The sequence below is a fragment of the Ranitomeya variabilis genome, chromosome 6 (assembly GCF_051348905.1).
Source record: "Ranitomeya variabilis isolate aRanVar5 chromosome 6, aRanVar5.hap1, whole genome shotgun sequence".
NCBI lineage: Eukaryota > Metazoa > Chordata > Amphibia > Anura > Dendrobatidae > Ranitomeya > Ranitomeya variabilis.
In genome coordinates this window covers 21,624,206-21,642,031 of record NC_135237.1, presented here as the reverse complement: position 1 = coordinate 21,642,031, position 17,826 = coordinate 21,624,206, and the positions used below count along the sequence as shown (strand labels likewise).

Genomic DNA, 17,826 nt, shown 5'->3' with positions numbered 1-17,826 from the left:
CAGAGAAGAACGAGGCCACAAGGTTGCAGTCTCTTTACCTTTACTGAAGACTTCAGCATCCACAGTCCAGAGCACCAGACCACAGGGCAGGTAGAGTCCGGCCGGTTTGGAGGCAAGTCCAGAGTTCCCTTGTGCAGGTGGGAAATAGAAGCCTTCCTCTAGTGCCGTGGTGTTGTAGTCCCTTACTGCTAAGCTTCTCATAAGGTCCTCACAACTGTTGTAGATGTTATGTCTTTCTCTGTCCCCTGGTTGGGTAGGACAAAACCCGTATGACTGGTGGCTTGAGGCTTTTTACAGGGACTCTAGCATGCCCCGGCCACTGAGGGGTGCCACCGTGCCTCCTGGGTATAATGTCGGACAGGTAACGTGGAATTATCTGTCCTGACGGTCTCTGGAGTAAAGCATAGAGGTCCTTACCCCCTCGGTGTTCCGGCTACTCGGATCCTGCGCCTCAGAAGGAGGCAGCCTATTCGGGGCTGGTTCCCTTCTGGTATCCTCTCCTTTTGCTTCCTCTCCTTCACGCTCACTGCAATCCAGTTCAGCTTTCAATGTCTCTTTCTGGGAGCTGCAGCTCTGAGGGCATGCACAGCTCCTTGTCCTTCTCCTTCGTTCTCTGACAGGATCCCACCCCTGTCAGGGACCAACTAACTGAGCTCAGCCAGCAACTAACTAACTTTCCCTCCAAACTACCAGTTTTACCTATGTGTGGGGAGTGACCTAATAAATAGGAGCAGAAGCTCCCCCTGGTGGCCTGGAGTGTACACTGTGTTGCATGTTTGTGGTACCTGGATGCAGTTATCCTTCTTTGCCTCCAAACGTAGTATCACTCTCCCCGAGAGGAAAGCAATACCACTGCGACGACCAGGACCCTGGGGCGCCGCAGATGTACACTGTGACTGAGGAGGGCACTGTGGCTGATAATGATGATCACTGTGACTGAGGGGGCACTGTGACTGAGGGGGGTACTGTGGCTGGTACTGATGGACACTGACTGAGGGGGGCACTGTGGCTGGCCCTGATGGACACTGTGACTGACGGGGGCACTGTGGCTGGTACTGATGGACACTGAGGGGGGCACTGTGGCTGATAATGATGAACACTGAAGGGGCACTGTGGCTGGTACTGATGAACACTGTGACTGAGGGGGGGACACTGTGGCTGATAATGATGGACACTGTGGCTGGTACTGATGAACACTGTCTGAGGGGGGGCACTGGCGGATAATGATGGACACTGACTGAGGGGGCACTGTGGCTGGTGCTGATGAACACTGTGACTGAGGGGGGCACTGTGGCTGATAATGATGCACAGTGACTGAGGGGGCACTGTAGCTGGTACTGATGAACACTGAGGGGGGCACTGTGGCTGATAATGATGGACACTGTGACTGAGGGGGCACTGTGGCTGGTACTGATGGACACTGTGACTGAGGGGGGACACTGGCTGATAATGAAGGACACTGTGACTGAGTAGGGCACTGTGGCTGGTACTGATGAACACTGACTGAGGGGCGCACTGTGGCTGATAATGATGGACACTGACTGAGGTGGCAATGTGGCTGGTACTGATGAACACTGACTGAGGGGGCACTGTGGCTGATGATGATGGACACTGACTGAGGAGGGCACTGTGGCTGATAATGAACACTGTGACTGAGGGGGCACTGTAGCTGATAATGATGGACACTGTGACTGAGGGGACACTGGCTGATAATGATGGACACTGACTGAGGGGGCACTGTGGCTGGTACTGATGAACACTGTGACTGGTACTGATGAACACTGACTGAGGGGGCACTGTGGCTGATAATGATGGACACTGTGACTGAGGAGGGCACTGTGGCTGATAATGATGGACACTGTGACTGAGGGGGCACTGTGGCTGATAATGATGGACACTGACTGAGGGGGCACTGTGGCTGGTACTGATGAACACTGACTGGTACTGATGAACACTGACTGAGGGGGCACTGTGGCTGATAATGGACACTGAGGAGGGCACCGTGGCTGATAATGATGAACACTGTGACTGAGGGGGCACTGTGGCTGATAATGATGGACACTGTGACTGAGGGGGCACTGTGGCTGATAATGATGGACACTGTGACTGAGGGGGCACTGTGGCTGATAATGATGGACACTGTGACTGAGGGAGGGCACTGTGGCTGATAATGATGGACACTGTGACTGTGGGGGGCACTGTGGCTGGCACTGATGGACAGTGACTGAGGGGGCACTGTGGCTGGTACTGATGGATACTGTGACTGAGGGGGGCACTGTGGCTGGTACAGTACCAGCTCCTCAATGGAAGATTTACCTTCAGAGCGGTCACATCGCTACCATACACCACTAGCCAGAACATTAATACCACTGCCCGGGGATGGGGAAATAGTAAGTGATCAGTCAGTGATCCACTGCAATCCACAAACATGGAGGAATGTGAGCAATGATGCGATCCCGGTATATAGAGGGTCTTGTGGGGTCTTTCTGGTATGCGGCAGGTCTTGTGGGGTGTTCCTGGTATATAGAGGGTCTTCATAGAATCCTAGAATGTTAGATTTGGAAGGGACCTCGTCATCGTGTCCGAACCGCTGCTCAATGTAGGATTCACTAAACCATCTCAGACAGATGTCTATCCAGCCTCTGTGTGAAGGCTTCCATTGAAGGAGAACTCGCCACCTATCGTGGCTGCCTGTTCTACTCATTGGTCACCCTAACTGTCAAAAAGCTTTTCTAATATCTAACCTGTAACTTCTACCTTTCTGTTTTATCCCATTGCTTCTCGAGTTTCCGTATGCAAATGAGAATAATGATGATCCCTCTACACTGTGACAGCCCTTCAGGTATTTGTAGACAGCTATTAAGTCTCCTCTTAGCCATCTTTTTTGCAAGCTAAACATTCCAAGTTGCTTAAACCGTTCCTGGTAGGACATACTTTGCAGTCCGCTGACCATCCTGGTCGCTCTTCTCTGAACTTGCTCCAGTTTTTCAATGTCTTTTTAAAATTTGGTGCCCAGAACTGGACACAGGATCCCAGATAAGACCTGACCGAGGAGGGGTAGAGGGAGAGAATTACTTCACATGATCTAGACTCTATGCTTCTCTTAATAGATCCTAGAACTGTTTGCCTATTTTGCTGCTGCATCACACTGTTGACTCATGTGCAGTCTGTGATCTTTTAGTATACCCAAGTCTTTTTCACACATGCTGTTGCTTAGTTCTATTCCTCCCATCCTATAGATGTAATTTTTGTTTTTCTTGCTCAGATGTAGAATCTTGCATTCCTCCCTGTTAAATACCATTCTATTAATCGCTGCCCATTGTTCAACTTTATCTAGATCCTTCTGAATCCTTTCTCTGTCTACTCTAGTGTTAGCTAACCCTCCTAGCTTTGCATCATCTGCAAATTTGGTTAGTTTACTTTCAGTTGCCTGGAATTGTTGTACCCCACTTGAAACACTTTTCCAATTTTATGTACAACCATTTATCACCACTCTTTGAGTATGATCACGGAGCCAGTTATGAATCCACCTAACCGTAGCCTTGTCAATCCCATACTTGGTCATTTCAATAAGGATGACATGAGATACTTCATCAAATGCTTTGCTGAAGTTGAGATTTACTATATCTACCACATTTCCCTGATCCCATGCTCGCAAGGACCCGAGCAACCGCGCATATCCGAGCACCCGATGCAAACTGGAGTAGCGAGCACTTGCGCTCAACACTAATGACGACATATTCAGTATGACGACCTAATGTTATCAAATTCTGTGTCATCCTGTGAATTCAGAATGCTCACTATACCTCTGGATAAAATGCTTGAGGGGTGTGGCATCCAAAATGGGGTCACGTGTGGGGGGTTTCCACTGTTTAGGCACATCAGGGGCTCTCTAAGCACAACATGGCATTGGCTAATAATTCCAGCAAATTTTACATTGAAAAAATCAAAGTATGTTCCTTCTATTCCAAGCCCTTCAGTGCGCCAAACAGTAGTTTTCCCCCCCAACAATTAAGGTATTGGCGTATTCAGGAGAAATTCCACAACAAATTTTGGGGTCTATTTTCTCCTGTTACTCTTGTGAAAATAAAAAAAAAATTTTGTGGCAAAAAATTAAATGTTAATTTTTTTTCCTTCCACATTGCTTCAGTTTCTGTGAAGCACCTCAAGGGTTAATAAACTTCTTGAATGTGGTTTTAAGCACCTTGAGGGGTGCAGTTTGTAGAATGGTGTCAGTTTTGGGTAATTTCTTTCATAAAGACCTCTCAAAGTCACCTCAAATGTGATGTGGTCCTTAACCCCTTAACGACCTTTGACGCATACGCTGCGTCATGAAAGTCAGTGCCAAAACGACCTATGACGCAGCGTATGCGTCATGGAAAGATCGCGTCCCTGCAGATCGGGTGAAGGGGTTAACTCCTATTTTACCCGATCTGCAGGGAGAGGGGGAGTGGTGCTTCAGCCCAGGGGGGGTGGCTTCACCCCCCCGTGGCTACGATCGCTCTGATTGGCAGTTTCACTTTCAACAGCCAATCAGAGCGATTTGTAATATTTCACCTAAAAAACTGGTGAAATATTACAATCCAGCCATGGCCGATGCTGCAATATCATCGGCCATGGCTGGAAAACCTGAAGTCACCCCCCCCCCACACCCACCGATCGCCCCCCCAGCCCTCCGTTAGTTCTCCGGTCCCCTCCGTCCGCCTGCCGGCTCCCCCGTCCTCCTGCCCGCTCCCCCCCCTGCTCCTATGTCACCCCCCCGGTGCTCCGACGCCCCCCCCCCCGTGCCCCGATCCACCCCACCACCACCCCTTCATACTTACCGATCCTCCCGGTGTCCGGCCGTCTCCTCGCTGGGCGCAGCCATCTTGGAAAATGGCGGGCGCATGCTCAGTGCGCCCGCCGAATCTGCCAGTCGGCAGATTCCTTACAGGTACATTTTGATCGCTGTGGTAGGTTCTATCACAGCGATCAAAATAAAAAAAATAATAAATAACCCCCCCCCCCTTTATCACCCCCATAGGGACAATAATAAAATAAAGAATTTTTTTTTTTTTTTTCCCACTAGGGTTAGGGTTAGAACTAGGGTTAGAACTAGGGGTAGGGTTAGGGTTACGGGTAGGGTTAGGGGTAGGGTTATGGCATGTGCACACAGAGCGGATCGGCCGCGGATCCGCAGCGGATCGGCCGCGGATCCGCAGCGGATCGGCCGCGGATCGGCCGCGGATCCGCAGCGGATCGGCCGCGGATCCGCAGCGAATCGGCTGCGGATCCGCAGCGGATCGGCCGCGGATCCGCAGCGGATCGGCCGCGGATCCGCAGCGGATCCGCAGCGGATCGGCCGCGGATCGGCCGCGGATCCGCAGCGGATCCGCAGCGGATCGGCCGCGGATCCGCAGCGGATCCGCAGCGGATCCGCAGCGGATCGGCAGCGGATCCGCAGCGGATGGGCAGCGGATCGGCCGCGGATCCGCAGCGGATGGCCAGCGGATCCGCAGCGAATCGGCTGCGGATCGGCCGCGGATCCGCCGCGGATCCGCAGCGGATGGGCAGCGGATCCGCAGCGGATCCGCAGCGGATCCGCAGCGGATCCGCAGCGGATGGGCAGCGGATCCGCAGCGGATCCGCAGCGGATCCGCAGCGGATCCGCAGCGGATTGGCCGCGGATCCGCAGCGGATTGGCCGCTACGAATTCGAAGCAGTTTTCCATCAGGTTTACAGTACCATGTACACCTAAGGAAAACCAAATCCGCTGTGCCCATGGTGCGGAAAATTCCGTGCAGAAACGCTGCGTTGTATTTTCCGCAGCATGTCAATTCTTTGTGCGGATTCCGCAGCGTTTTACACCTGTTCCTCAATAGGAATCCGCAGGTGAAATCCGCACAAAAAAACACTGGAAATCTGCTGTAAATCCGCAGGTAAAATGCAGTGCCTTTTACCTGCAGATTTTTCAAAAATCGTGCGGAAAAATCTCACACGAATCCGCAACGTGGGCACATAGCCTTAGGGTTAGGGTTGGAATTAGAGTTAGGGTTGGAATTAGGGCTAGGGTTTGAAATAGGGTTAAGATTAGGCTTGTGGTTAGGGTTACGGATAGGGTTAGGGGTGTGTTGGAGTTACAGTTGTGGTTAGGGTTGGGATTAGGGTTACGGTTGGGATTAGGGTTAGGATTAGGGTTGGAATTAGGGTTACGGGTGTGTTGCGGTTAGGGTTGTGGTTAGGGGTGTGTTGGGGTTAGGGTTGTGATTAGGGTTATGGCTACAGTTGGGATTAGGATTAGGGGTGTGTTGGGGTTAGTGTTGGTTAGAATTGAGGGGTTTCCACTGTTTAGGCACATCAGGGGTCTCCAAACGCAACATGGCGCCACCATTGATTCCAGCCAATCTTGCGTTCAAAAAGTCAAATGGTGCTCCCGCCCTTCCAAGCCCCGACGTGCGCCCAAACAGTGGTTTACCCCCACATTTGGGGTACCAGCGTACTCAGGACAAACTGGGCAACAACTGTTGGGGTCCAATTTCTCCTGTTACCCTTGCAAAAATAAAAAATTACTTGCTAAAACATAATTTTTGAGGAAAGAACAATTATTTTTTATTTTCACGGCTCTGCGTTATAAACTTCTGTGAAGCACTTGGGGGTTGAAAGTGCTCACCACACATCTAGATAAGTTCCTTCGGGGGTCTAGTTTCCAAAATGGGGTCACTTGTGGGGTGTTTCTACTGTTTAGGCACATCAGGGGCTCTGCAAATGCAATGTGACGCCCGCAGACCATTCCATCAAAGTCTGCATTTCAAATGTCACTACTTCCCTTCCGAGCCCTGACGTGCGCCCAAACAGTGGTTTACCCCCACATATGGGGTATCAGCGTACTCAAAACAAACTGGGCAACAAATATTGGGGTCCAAATTCTCCTGTTACCCTTGTGAAAATAAAAAATTGCTTGCTAAAACATCTTTTTTGAGGAAAGAAAAATGATTTTTTATTTTCACGGCTCTGCGTTGTAAACTTCTGTGAAGCACTTGGGGGTTCAAAGTGCTCACCACACATCTAGATAAGTTCTCTTGGGGGTCTAGTTTCCAAAATGGAGTCACTTGTGGGGAGTTCCTACTGTTTAGGCACATCAGGGGCTCTGCAAACGCAACCTGATGCCCGCAGAGCATTCCATCAAAGTCTGCATTTCAAAACGTCACTACTTCCCTTCCGAACCCCGACGTGTGCCAAAACAGTGGTTTACCCCCACATATGGGTTATCAGCGTACTCAGGAGAAACTGGACAACAACTTTTGGGGTCCAATTTCTCCTGTTACTCTTGCAAAAATAAAAAAATTCTGGGCTAAAAAAATATTTTTGAGGAAAGGAAACACATTTTTTATTTTCACGGCTCTGCGTTATAAACTTCTGTGAAGCACTTGGGGGTTCAAAGTGCTCACCACACATCTAGATAAGTTCCCTTGGGGGTCTAGTTTCCAAAATGGAGTCACTTGTGGGGAGTTCCTACTGTTTAGGCACATCAGGGGCTCTGCAAACGCAACCTGATGCCCGCAGAGCATTCCATCAAAGTCTGCATTTCAAAACGTCACAACTTCCCTTCCGAACCCCGACGTGTGCCAAAACAGTGGTTTACCCCCACATATGGGGTATCAGCGTACTCAGGAGAAACTGGACAACAACTTTTGGGGTCCAATTTCTCCTGTTACTCTTGCAAAAATAAAAAAATTCTGGGCTAAAAAAATATTTTTGAGGAAAGGAAACACATTTTTTATTTTCACGGCTCTGCGTTATAAACTTCTGTGAAGCATTTGGGGGTTCAAAGTGCTCACCACACATCTAGATTAGTTCCTTGGGAGGTCTAGTTTCCAAAATGGGGTCACTTGTGCGGGAGCTCCAATGTTTAGGCACACAGGGGCTCTCCAAACGCGACATGGTGTCCGCTAATGATTGGAGCTAATTTTCCATTCAAAAAGCCAAATGGCGTGCCTTCCCTTCCGAGCCCTGCCGTGCGCCCAAACAGTGGTTTACCCCCACATATGGGGTATCATCGTACTCAGGACAAACTGGACAACAAAATTTGGGATCCAATTTCTCCTATTACCCTTGGGAAAATAAAAAATTCTGGGCTAAAAATCATTTTTGAGGAAAGAAAAATTATTTTTTTATTTTCACGGCTCTGCGTTATAAACTTCTGTGAAGCACCTGGGGGTTATAAGTGCTCACTATGCATCTAGATAAGTTCCTTGGGGGGTCTAGTTTCCAAAATGGGGTCACTTGTAGGGGAGCTCCAATGTTTAGGCACACAGGGGCTCTCCAAACGCGACATGGTGTCCGCTAACGATTGGAGCTAATTTTCCATTCAAAAAGTCAAATGGCACGCCTCCCCTTCCGAGCCTTGCCGTGCACCCAAACAGTGGTTTACCCCCACATATGAGGTATCGGCATACTCAGGAGAAATTGCCCAACAAATTTTAGGATCCATTTTATCCTGTTGCCCTTGTGAAAATGAAAGAATTGAGGCTAAAAGAAATTTTGTGTGAAAAAAAAGTACTTTTTCATTTTTGCGGATCAATTTGTGAAGCACCTGGGGGTTTAAAGTGCTCACTATGCCTCTAGATGAGTTCCTTGGGGGGTCTAGTTTCCAAAATGGGGTCACTTGTGGAGGAGCTCCAATGTTTAGGCACACAGGGGCTTTCCAAACGCGACATGGTGTCCGCTAACGATGGAGATAATTTTTCATTCAAAAAGTCAAATGGCGCTCCTTCCCTTCCGAGCCTTACCATGTGCCCAAACAGTGGTTTACCCCCACATGTGAGGTATTGGTGTACTCAGGAGAAATTGCCCAACAAAATTTAGGATCCATTTTATCCTGTTGCCCATGTGAAAATGAAAAAATTGAGGCTAAAATAATTTTTTTGTGAAAAAAAAGTACTTTTTCATTTTTACGGATCAATTTGTGAAGCACCTGGGGGTTTAAAGTGCTCACTATGCTTCTAGATAAGTTCCTTGGGGGGTCTAGTTTCCAAAATGGGGTCACTTGTGGGGGAGCTCCAATGTTTAGGCACACGGGGGCTCTCCAAACGTGACATGGTGTCCGCTAAAGATTGGAGCCAATTTTTCATTCAAAAAGTCAAATGGCGCTCCTTCCCTTCCGAGCCCTGCCGTGCGCCCAAACAGTGGTTTACCCCCACATATGAGGTATCAGCGTACTCAGAACAAATTGGACAACAACTTTCGTGGTCCAGTTTCTCCTTTTACCCTTGGGAAAATAAAAAAATTGTTGCTAAAAGATCATTTTTGTGACAAAAAAGTTAAATGTTCATTTTTTCCTTCCATGTTGCTTCTGCTGCTGTGAAACACCTGAAGGGTTAATAAACTTCTTGAATGTGGTTTTGAGCACCTTGAGGGGTGCAGTTTTTAGAATGGTGTCACTTTTGGGTATTTTCAGCCATATAGAACCCTCAAAATGACTTCAAATGTGAGGTGGTCCCTAAAAAAAATGGTTTTGTAAATTTTGTTGTAAAAATGAGAAATCACTGGTCAAATTTTAACCCTTATAACTTCCTAGCAAAAAAAAAAAATTGTTTCCAAAATTGTGCTGATGTAAAGTAGACATGTGGGAAACGTTATTTATTAACTATTTTGTGTCACATAACTCTCTGGTTTAACAGAATAAAAATTCAAAATGTGAAAATTGCGAAATTTTCAAATTTTTTGCCAAATTTCCGTTTTTTTCACAAATAAACTCAGAAATTATCGACCTAAATTTACCACTAACATGAAGCCCAATATGTCACGAAAAAACAATCTCAGAATCGCTAGGATCCGTTGAAGCGTTCCTGAGTTATTACCTCATAAAGGGACACTGGTCAGAATTTCAAAAAACGGCAAGGTCATTAAGGCCAAAATAGGCTGGGTCATGAAGGGGTTAAAAAAAATGGTCCTGTAAATTTTGTTGGAAAATTGAGAAATCGCAGGTCAACTTTTAACCCTTATAACTTCCTGAAAAAAAATTGCTGCCATAACACAGGTCTGCAAAAAAAATGCTTTCAAGAGCCGTTTTGGTTATTCCACATAATCTTTGTTTTTAAGTGCGCTGAATCTGAAAATGACCTCCGTTTTGTCATAGGACATCACGTTTTCTGACAATTTAAGTAACTATGTTAAATAAGACAATACCTCAAAATAAATGTAAATAGACTCATAAAATTAATTTTTTATTACAAATGTTTCATGAAAATCATTTTCTAACTGCAATGAGCTCACTAACACACACTAACATCGCTTCTTCTTCCCTGCGAGGCTTCTCTTGGTACATTTACTCTTGTGAGGAGCATCTGGAAGGTCTCTCTGAAGCGTCCAACAGTAGTCTACCATTCTTGTAATGCTCCATCTTCCCTGGTATCTTCTTTCCATCTCTTTAATGTCCTGGTGGAATCGCTCACCTTGCTCTTCACTAACAGCTCCCACATTTTCAGGAAAGTTGTCAAGGTCGGAATGGAGGAAATCCACTTTCAAACTCATCAGGCAACCTAAAGCTTGAAATGCTTTCAGCATTCATCCGACGATTTTTTTGTAGTCAGGGTCTTTGTTATTGCCTAAAAATTTCTCCACAACCGCTTGAACTGCAAACCACCCTTCTTTTTGAGGATATTCACCACAAATGTAACAGAAACTGTCAGGCGAATTAATACACTTCCGCTGAGCCATAATGCTAATTTTGGGAAACACAGTTGAATATGATGAGCTAACACGAACTGAGATGAAATAGTGTGAACAGGCGAGAACCAAGATAAAACAATCGAATCAAGCCCGGGCATGTCAGAGTCTGCTCGCTCAGCTTGCAACATTGTTGATGCTGGTTTCATTAGCTCACTCTGAAAGTTCTTTTCTTTGAAAGTTATATTTTTTTGGCATTGTATATCTTCAATGCATTGATGTGAATTAATTAATTGTCATTTTGATTTTCAAAACCCTAAGATAAAAATACCAAAATTGAGAAAAATATACTAAATTTGAAGAGAATTTTGCATTTTGTGGCAAATCCCGACATCCAGGATTTTTTTCAATGTTTTTTTTCATTTTCAGCACACCAAAATACATGGCAATTAGATGAAAATAATCAAACAGCTTTTTAGTCGCAGACCTGTGTAATTGTACTGATGTAAAGTAGACATGTGGGAAAGGTTATTTATTAACTATATTGTGTGACATGACTCTCTGATTTAAGGACAAAAGCATTCAAAGTTTTAAAATTGTGAAATTTTTAAAATGTTCGCAAAATTTCAGTTTTTTTCACAAATAAACGCAAGTCATATTGAAGAAATTTTACCACCATCATGAAGCACAATATGTCACGAAAAAACTTTCTCAGAATCAGTGGGATCCATTGAAGCATTCCACAGTTACAAACTCATAAAGTAACAGTGGTCAGAATTGTAAAATTTAGCCTGGTCATTAAGGTCAAAATTGGCTTGGTCATTAAGGCGTTAAAATGGAGCTATAACTTTGGATTTCTTTTTCCCTTTATAATACAGACTTTCTTTTAGAAACTGCATATTGTGTTTACTTGTGTTATTGTTGTCTAATATTTACATTTGTCTGGTGATCTGACACATTTAAGTGTGACAAACAAGCAAAAGAATAAGAAATTAAAACAGTAACCGGTGTGTGGTTAGGATGTACGATAACGCCAAATTCTTCTTGTGAAATCCTATTTGACTGAACAAAACAGATACACAGTAAGACCACCTGTGGATGCTAGCTAAGCTGGTTGGGCTGTGAGTTTTGACGAGGGGCAGTACCCCGAAACACAGTGTCTGCAAATTGAGATTCTGGTTTTGCTATTATCCTAAGTCATGTGACAATCCTCGTTAAAACGTCGACATTGACTTGTAGGATTGCTACCGTCCAATAGGTGGCATTAGAGTTCTAGTTCTCTTCCTCTCTGAAGAGACAATTTGCATAATTAGCATATTTCCCAGATGAGCGGCTTTAAGGCCACGTTCACACTTTGCGGGTTCCTCTGCGGGTTAATCCCGCAGCGGAATTGATAAATCTGCAGGGCAAAACCGCTGCGGTTATCCCTGCAGATTTATCGCGGTTTGTTCCGCGGTTTCCGCTGCGGGATTACTCCTGTACTATTGATGCTGCATATGCAGCAATATGCAGCATCAATAGTAATGTAAAAAATAATAAAAATTGGCTATCCTCACCCTCTGACGTCGCGATCTCCTCGGCGCTGCAAGCGGCTGTGCCGACAAGGACCTTCGTGACGTCACGGTCATGTGACCGCGGCGTCATCACGGTCATGTGACCGCGACGTCACCACAGGTCCTGTTCGGCACAGCAACTGAGACCGGACGCCGCGGGCAGCGCTGAGAGGTGAGTATAGCATTATTTTTTATTTTAATTCTTTTTTTTTTACACCAAAATATGGTTCCCAGGGCCTGGAGGAGAGTCTCCTCTCCTCCACCCCGGGTACCATCTGCACATTATCCGCTTAACTTCCCGCAACGTGGGCACAGCCCCATGCGGGAAGTTAGCGGATCAATGCATTTCTATGGATGCAGAATCGCTGCGATTCTGCACCAAGAAGTGACATGCTCCTTCTTTTTTTCCGCAGAAAAGCCGCGCGGCTTTTTCCGCGGAAATCCGCAGCATGTGCACAGCGGGTTTTGTTTTCCATAGGGTAACATTGTACTGTACCCTGCATGGAAAACTGCTGCGGATCTGCAGTGTCAAATCCGCTGCGGATCCGCGGCAAAACCCGCAAAGTGTGAACATAGCCTAAGTCTCCTCATCTCGGCATGCTTAGCATGTCAATCTCCGCAAGGAGAAACGACACTTCTTGGACTTTGCAGCTGAAAAGGCTGACCCCCTGCGGAGCCAGGTGTTCTGTTACAGCTACACATTCTGAAGGAGGATTGTAAGCTACCACCAAATGCACCCACACTATTTACAATGGGTAAATGTCATTTTCTCTGGTTGTCAGGTTGAGCTCCCCTTCTTTTGAGATGTATGAAATTTGAGTTGTTTAACCTGGTGGTCTATAGCAGATGAGAGGAATAACACTTGATGGTCTAGAATACACTAGGGGATTCATCATTTGTTACTTTGTGGGCAAGTATAAAATAGGATGGTGATACTAAGTGGTCTGATAGTTAACTTACTAGTTGGTCCTTTGGCTAAGCAATGTGTTACGTCACATTTGTTTTCTCTTCCAGCATTGCATTAATCATATAGCTCCGTGCCAAGCAATGACATAGTGTGGAAGGGGGATGAGGGGGCACTGAGGCCGTTGACCCCCAAAGCAAAAGTCTACGGGGCCGCAAAAGTTTTGTATGTTTTATGGCCAATGTGAACATGTGTTTATGTGCTGCATGTATACCAACTTAGACCAAGCTCAATGTTTGTGCATTCTGTGCAAGCCGGGTGTGGCCTCCCTCTCCTGAGCTGGAAATTACATTTAAAAGTGATCCCCAGACTGGTGTCCATAAGTTGTGACCCGGTCCTTTTGTCTGCCCTTATTCACACACTGAGGTCAACTCTGACACATGCTAAGGTTTTAACATTAGACCGGGTAGGAGTCGTCAAAATCTGGGTCACTTTGTTGATGGTGGGATGGCATTTTTTTTGCTATTTTTAATCAAAAACAGTATTACTCAGAACCCTGTTATTTAAAGGCACTTTTGCTTTTTACTTATTTAGCTAAAGCAGGGTTTTTGCTCATTTTGTTTCTTGTGGGTTTTGGGGCCGCAAAAAGTAGTCCCATCCCCATTCAACCCAATTGTCAAATGATCAGTGTCCGCAAGCTCCACTGTTGTGTGTGTGTGGTGCAGTCAATGCACGCCTGACGCTACTTCTGCAAAGCACAGCAGGCAAAATCAGTTTGACATCACCTACCATGCAGTGCATAGGCAATGAATAAAATGACAAAGCTCAATATAATGAACTGACCTTTGTTTTATTTTTTAGTCGCTGCCTATGCAAACCGCAATAGCTAATGATGACAGGCTCATCTTGCCTGCTGCTCTGTGCAGAAGCAGCAGAAGTAATGGCAGGAGATGAGCAGCACATGGATGATGACAGAATTTAATTAAGTGCAGTCCATATGATTCAATACTGTGTTCAATCAGTATGAAGAACTGAATTTACAATTGTATATTCTGTCTGACCTTGAACAGTGTTGGAGCTAAAGATTGGTTTAGAGTTAGGGTACCGTTACACTAAACGATTTACCAACGATCACGACCAGTGATACGACCTGGCCGTGATCGTTGGTAAATCGTTGTGTGGTCGCTGGAGAGCTGTCACATAGACAGCTCTCCAGCGACCAACGATGCCGAAGTCCCCGGGTAACCAGGGTAAACATCGGGTTACTAAGCGCAGGGCCGCGCTTAGTAACCCGATGTTTACCCTGGTTACCATTGTAAATGTAAAAAAAAAAAAAAAAAAAAAAAAAAAAGCTACATACTTACATTCCGCTGTCTGTCCACGTCCTTCGCCGTCTGCTTCCCGCACTGACTGTGAGAGCCGGCCGTAAAGCACAGCACAGCGGTGACGTCACCGCTGTGCTCTGCTTTTACTTTACGGCCGGCGCTCAGTCAGTGCGGGAAGCAGATGGCGAGGGATGTGGACAGACCTCAGAAGGTGAGTATGTAGTGTTTTTTTTTTTTACATTTACAGTGGTAACCAGGGTAAACATCGGGTTACTAAGCGCGGCCCTGCGCTTAGTAACCCGAAGTTTATCCTGGTTACAATCGATCGCATCGCTGGATCGGTGTCACACACACCGATCCAGCGATGACAGCGGGAGATCCAGCGACGAAAGAAAGTTTCAAACGATCTGCTACGATGTACGATTCTCAGCGGGGTCCCTGATCGCTGCTGCGTGTCAGACACAGCGATATCGTATGGATATCGCTGGAACGTCACGGATCGTACCGTCGTAGAGACAAAAGTGCCACTGTGAGACGGTACCCTTATATTTAGAATTCAGACTAAAGGTACCGTCACACTCAGCGACGCTGCAGCGATATAGACAACGATCCGATCGCTGCAGCGTCGCTGTTTAGGTCGCTGTAGAGATGTCAAACACAGCAGCTCCACATAGATGCAAGAGCGATCCTGTGACGTAACGGTGACGCACTTATCGTTCTCACAGGTCGTTAGCTCCTTGTTTAACATTGCTGACATCGTTGCTTTTGCTGTCAAACACAACGATACACGCCGATCTGACGACCAAATAAAGTTCTGGACTTCTAGCTCCGACCAGCGATATCACAGCGGGATCCTGATCGCTGCTGCGTGTCAAACACAACGAGATTGCTATCCAGGACGCTGCAACGTCACGGATCGTTGTCGTTGTAAAGTTGTTTAGTGTGAAGGTACCTTAAGGCTAGGCTTTGGAGTTGTATTTGGGATGGTTCTATGGCTAAGGTTAGGGGTATGGTTAGAGATTGGGTTAGGGTTATAAAATCGTTACATAAAAAATATAGCAAAAATATAAATAGAACAAAAAATGACAACAAATAATTCTTTATTTTAAAATATGGCTGAGGTCAGCAAAGTGTCTGTAGAGTCTAGACCCTGCGCTAAAGCTGTAATATAACTGATCCGTATGTGCACGATGCCCAGCGACCTTACAGAGGCCTGTAGTATGCCAGCATGCAAGGATGTGACAGAGTGGTGAGCGCAGTGCTCGTGCCAGGAGTCCGGTGATGCTACCGGCACATGTGAAGCAGATTCCCTAGTGGTGTGCAGCTTACTTCTGGTAGCGGTGAGCGCAGTGCTCGTGCCAGGAGTCCGGTGATGCTGCTATCTGGAGAAGTGGAGAGCACGGTTTGTGTGCTGAGCCTCCGATGGTGCTGCAGGATTACTGCGGAGGGTAGGACGGCAGGAGACCTGGGGAGCGTCCTACCGTGGTGTCAGGTTCCCTCCGTTACCTCCGTAAGCCAATGCAGGAGACCGGCGGTGCGATCTGGCCGAGAAGCGCAGCCGCACAGTAGCGAGGTTGGAGAGAGGCATAGTCTGGGGGACGTCACCAGAACTGGGGGACGGGTGCGCAAGAGGGCCAGTAAACCAACGCGTTTCAAAGAACTCCGTCCTTCTTTGTCAGGGCTGCTGACCCCACCTTAAACCCGGCTATATATATATATATATATATATACGTGCGCCCCCCACTGTGTCCCACTGATACCTATTGTTGAAATGCACATCTAGTTAAATGAGGACAAGTGACCCATCTGCATATTCAATTATCTACTTTTCATACCCTGTTTCCGCGAAAATACGACATCTCCCAAAAATAAGACCTATGGTTTTACAGAACTGCTAAATATAAGGCCTTCCAAGAAAGTAAGACCTAGCAAAGTTGTTTTTTGGTAGCATGCCCATTAGAACACCAGAGCATACAGCTGTGATTCTTTTTCGCCCGCTGCCGTTGTCCCCTACCTTTACTGTCTGATGCAGGACTTGAAGACCGGCCGCCAACCCCGATGTTCCGTTCTGCGGCCATCACTTGTAAAGGTGCAGGCAAGGCATCAAGAGGCCCGTCGCCTGCAGCCTTCTCCGTTGTCAACTGTCAGTCTGTCGTTAACCCGTCTCCTGCTGCCATACAGTACTGTATTCTCCAGGGCCGGACTGAGCATCGGGCACTTCTGGCAAATGCCAGAAGGGCCGGTGCCTGTAGTGGGCCGCTCGATCTGTTCCTGCTTCCGGGGCACACCACGCAACTACGGGATCTCCCTCCTGCAGTGATGCCACATGGATGTTCCCCTGTACTGTGCATGGGAATGGGATGGCCGCTCTCCATTCAGACAGGCAACACCGGCAGCCTCCGCCCGCAGAGCATGAGCACACCGTCAGGGAACCACGCACAGACAGCACAGAGTGATGACGTGTGAGGGCGCTGCGGTCACCCGACCACGAGGGGGCATGAGCACTCATCCCCTGCAGCGCCGGATAAGTGTGTGAGGTGCCGTGCCGCAATACTGATTGCAAGACCCCGAGGAGCTGTGGGGAACTACAGATACCAGGGAGCCCTGTGCATGTGTGGGAAGAAGAGTAAACTGTATTGGGTGTTAAAATTCAACATGTGAAAGCCATAATGTCTATGGAGCCTAATGTGTGTGGGCGTGGGGAGGAGTGAATTCATTTCACTACAATAGCGGGCAGCGTTTGCCGCAAATTGCAGCTAAACACTGCCCGCTATCAGAGCCCGCAGACCCCCCCTGCTCCCTCAGGGGCCCCCAGCTCACACGGCCGCTATGGGGCCGTAAGCCAGGGGTCCCGGCCCCAACGCCGCCCCCCAGCGCTCATTAATGGGGAGAGAGCGTCAGATGACGCTCCCTCTCCCATGATTCCCCTCGCCGCTGACACACAGCAGGTGCGTGATGACATCACTTCATCACGCACCTGCTGTGAGTGAGGCCAACAGCAGCGCAGCTCCTGACATCGGAGCAGAGCCGCTGCTGGAGTCAGTGTGGGAGCGAGGAGGAGAGGTGAGTATTGTGCTTTTTTTTTTTTTTTTAATTATTGAGTCCTGGTTGTATGGGGGGGGGGGGTGACCTGCATGATGCCCTATGGGGCAGGGGGGTGAGCTGTATGATGCCCTATGGGGCGGGGGGGTGAGCTGCATGATGCCCTATGGGGTGGGGGGGTGAGCTGTATGATGCCCTATGGGGTGGGGGGGTGAGCTGCATAATGACCTATGGGGCAAGGGGGGGGGGGGGTGTGAGCTGCATGATGCCCTATGGGGCAAGGGGGGTGTGTGAGCTGCATGATGCCCTATGGGGCAAGGGGGTGTGTGTGTGAGCTGCATGATGCCCTATGGGG

General features: G+C 47.6%; 1 protein-coding gene across 1 annotated transcript in view; it reads right to left on the bottom strand.

The window, feature by feature from the left end:
- LOC143783373 (uncharacterized) overlaps positions 1 to 16,522 on the bottom strand; it is a 45,558-nt gene extending 29,036 nt beyond the window's left edge. The window contains exon 1 of the mRNA XM_077271788.1: positions 16,444 to 16,522. Within this exon, the coding sequence (XP_077127903.1) occupies positions 16,444 to 16,507 (64 nt within the window). The 5' untranslated portion in view covers positions 16,508 to 16,522. The remainder of the gene's footprint in view (positions 1 to 16,443) is intronic.
- Positions 16,523 to 17,826: the final 1,304 nt, after the last annotated feature.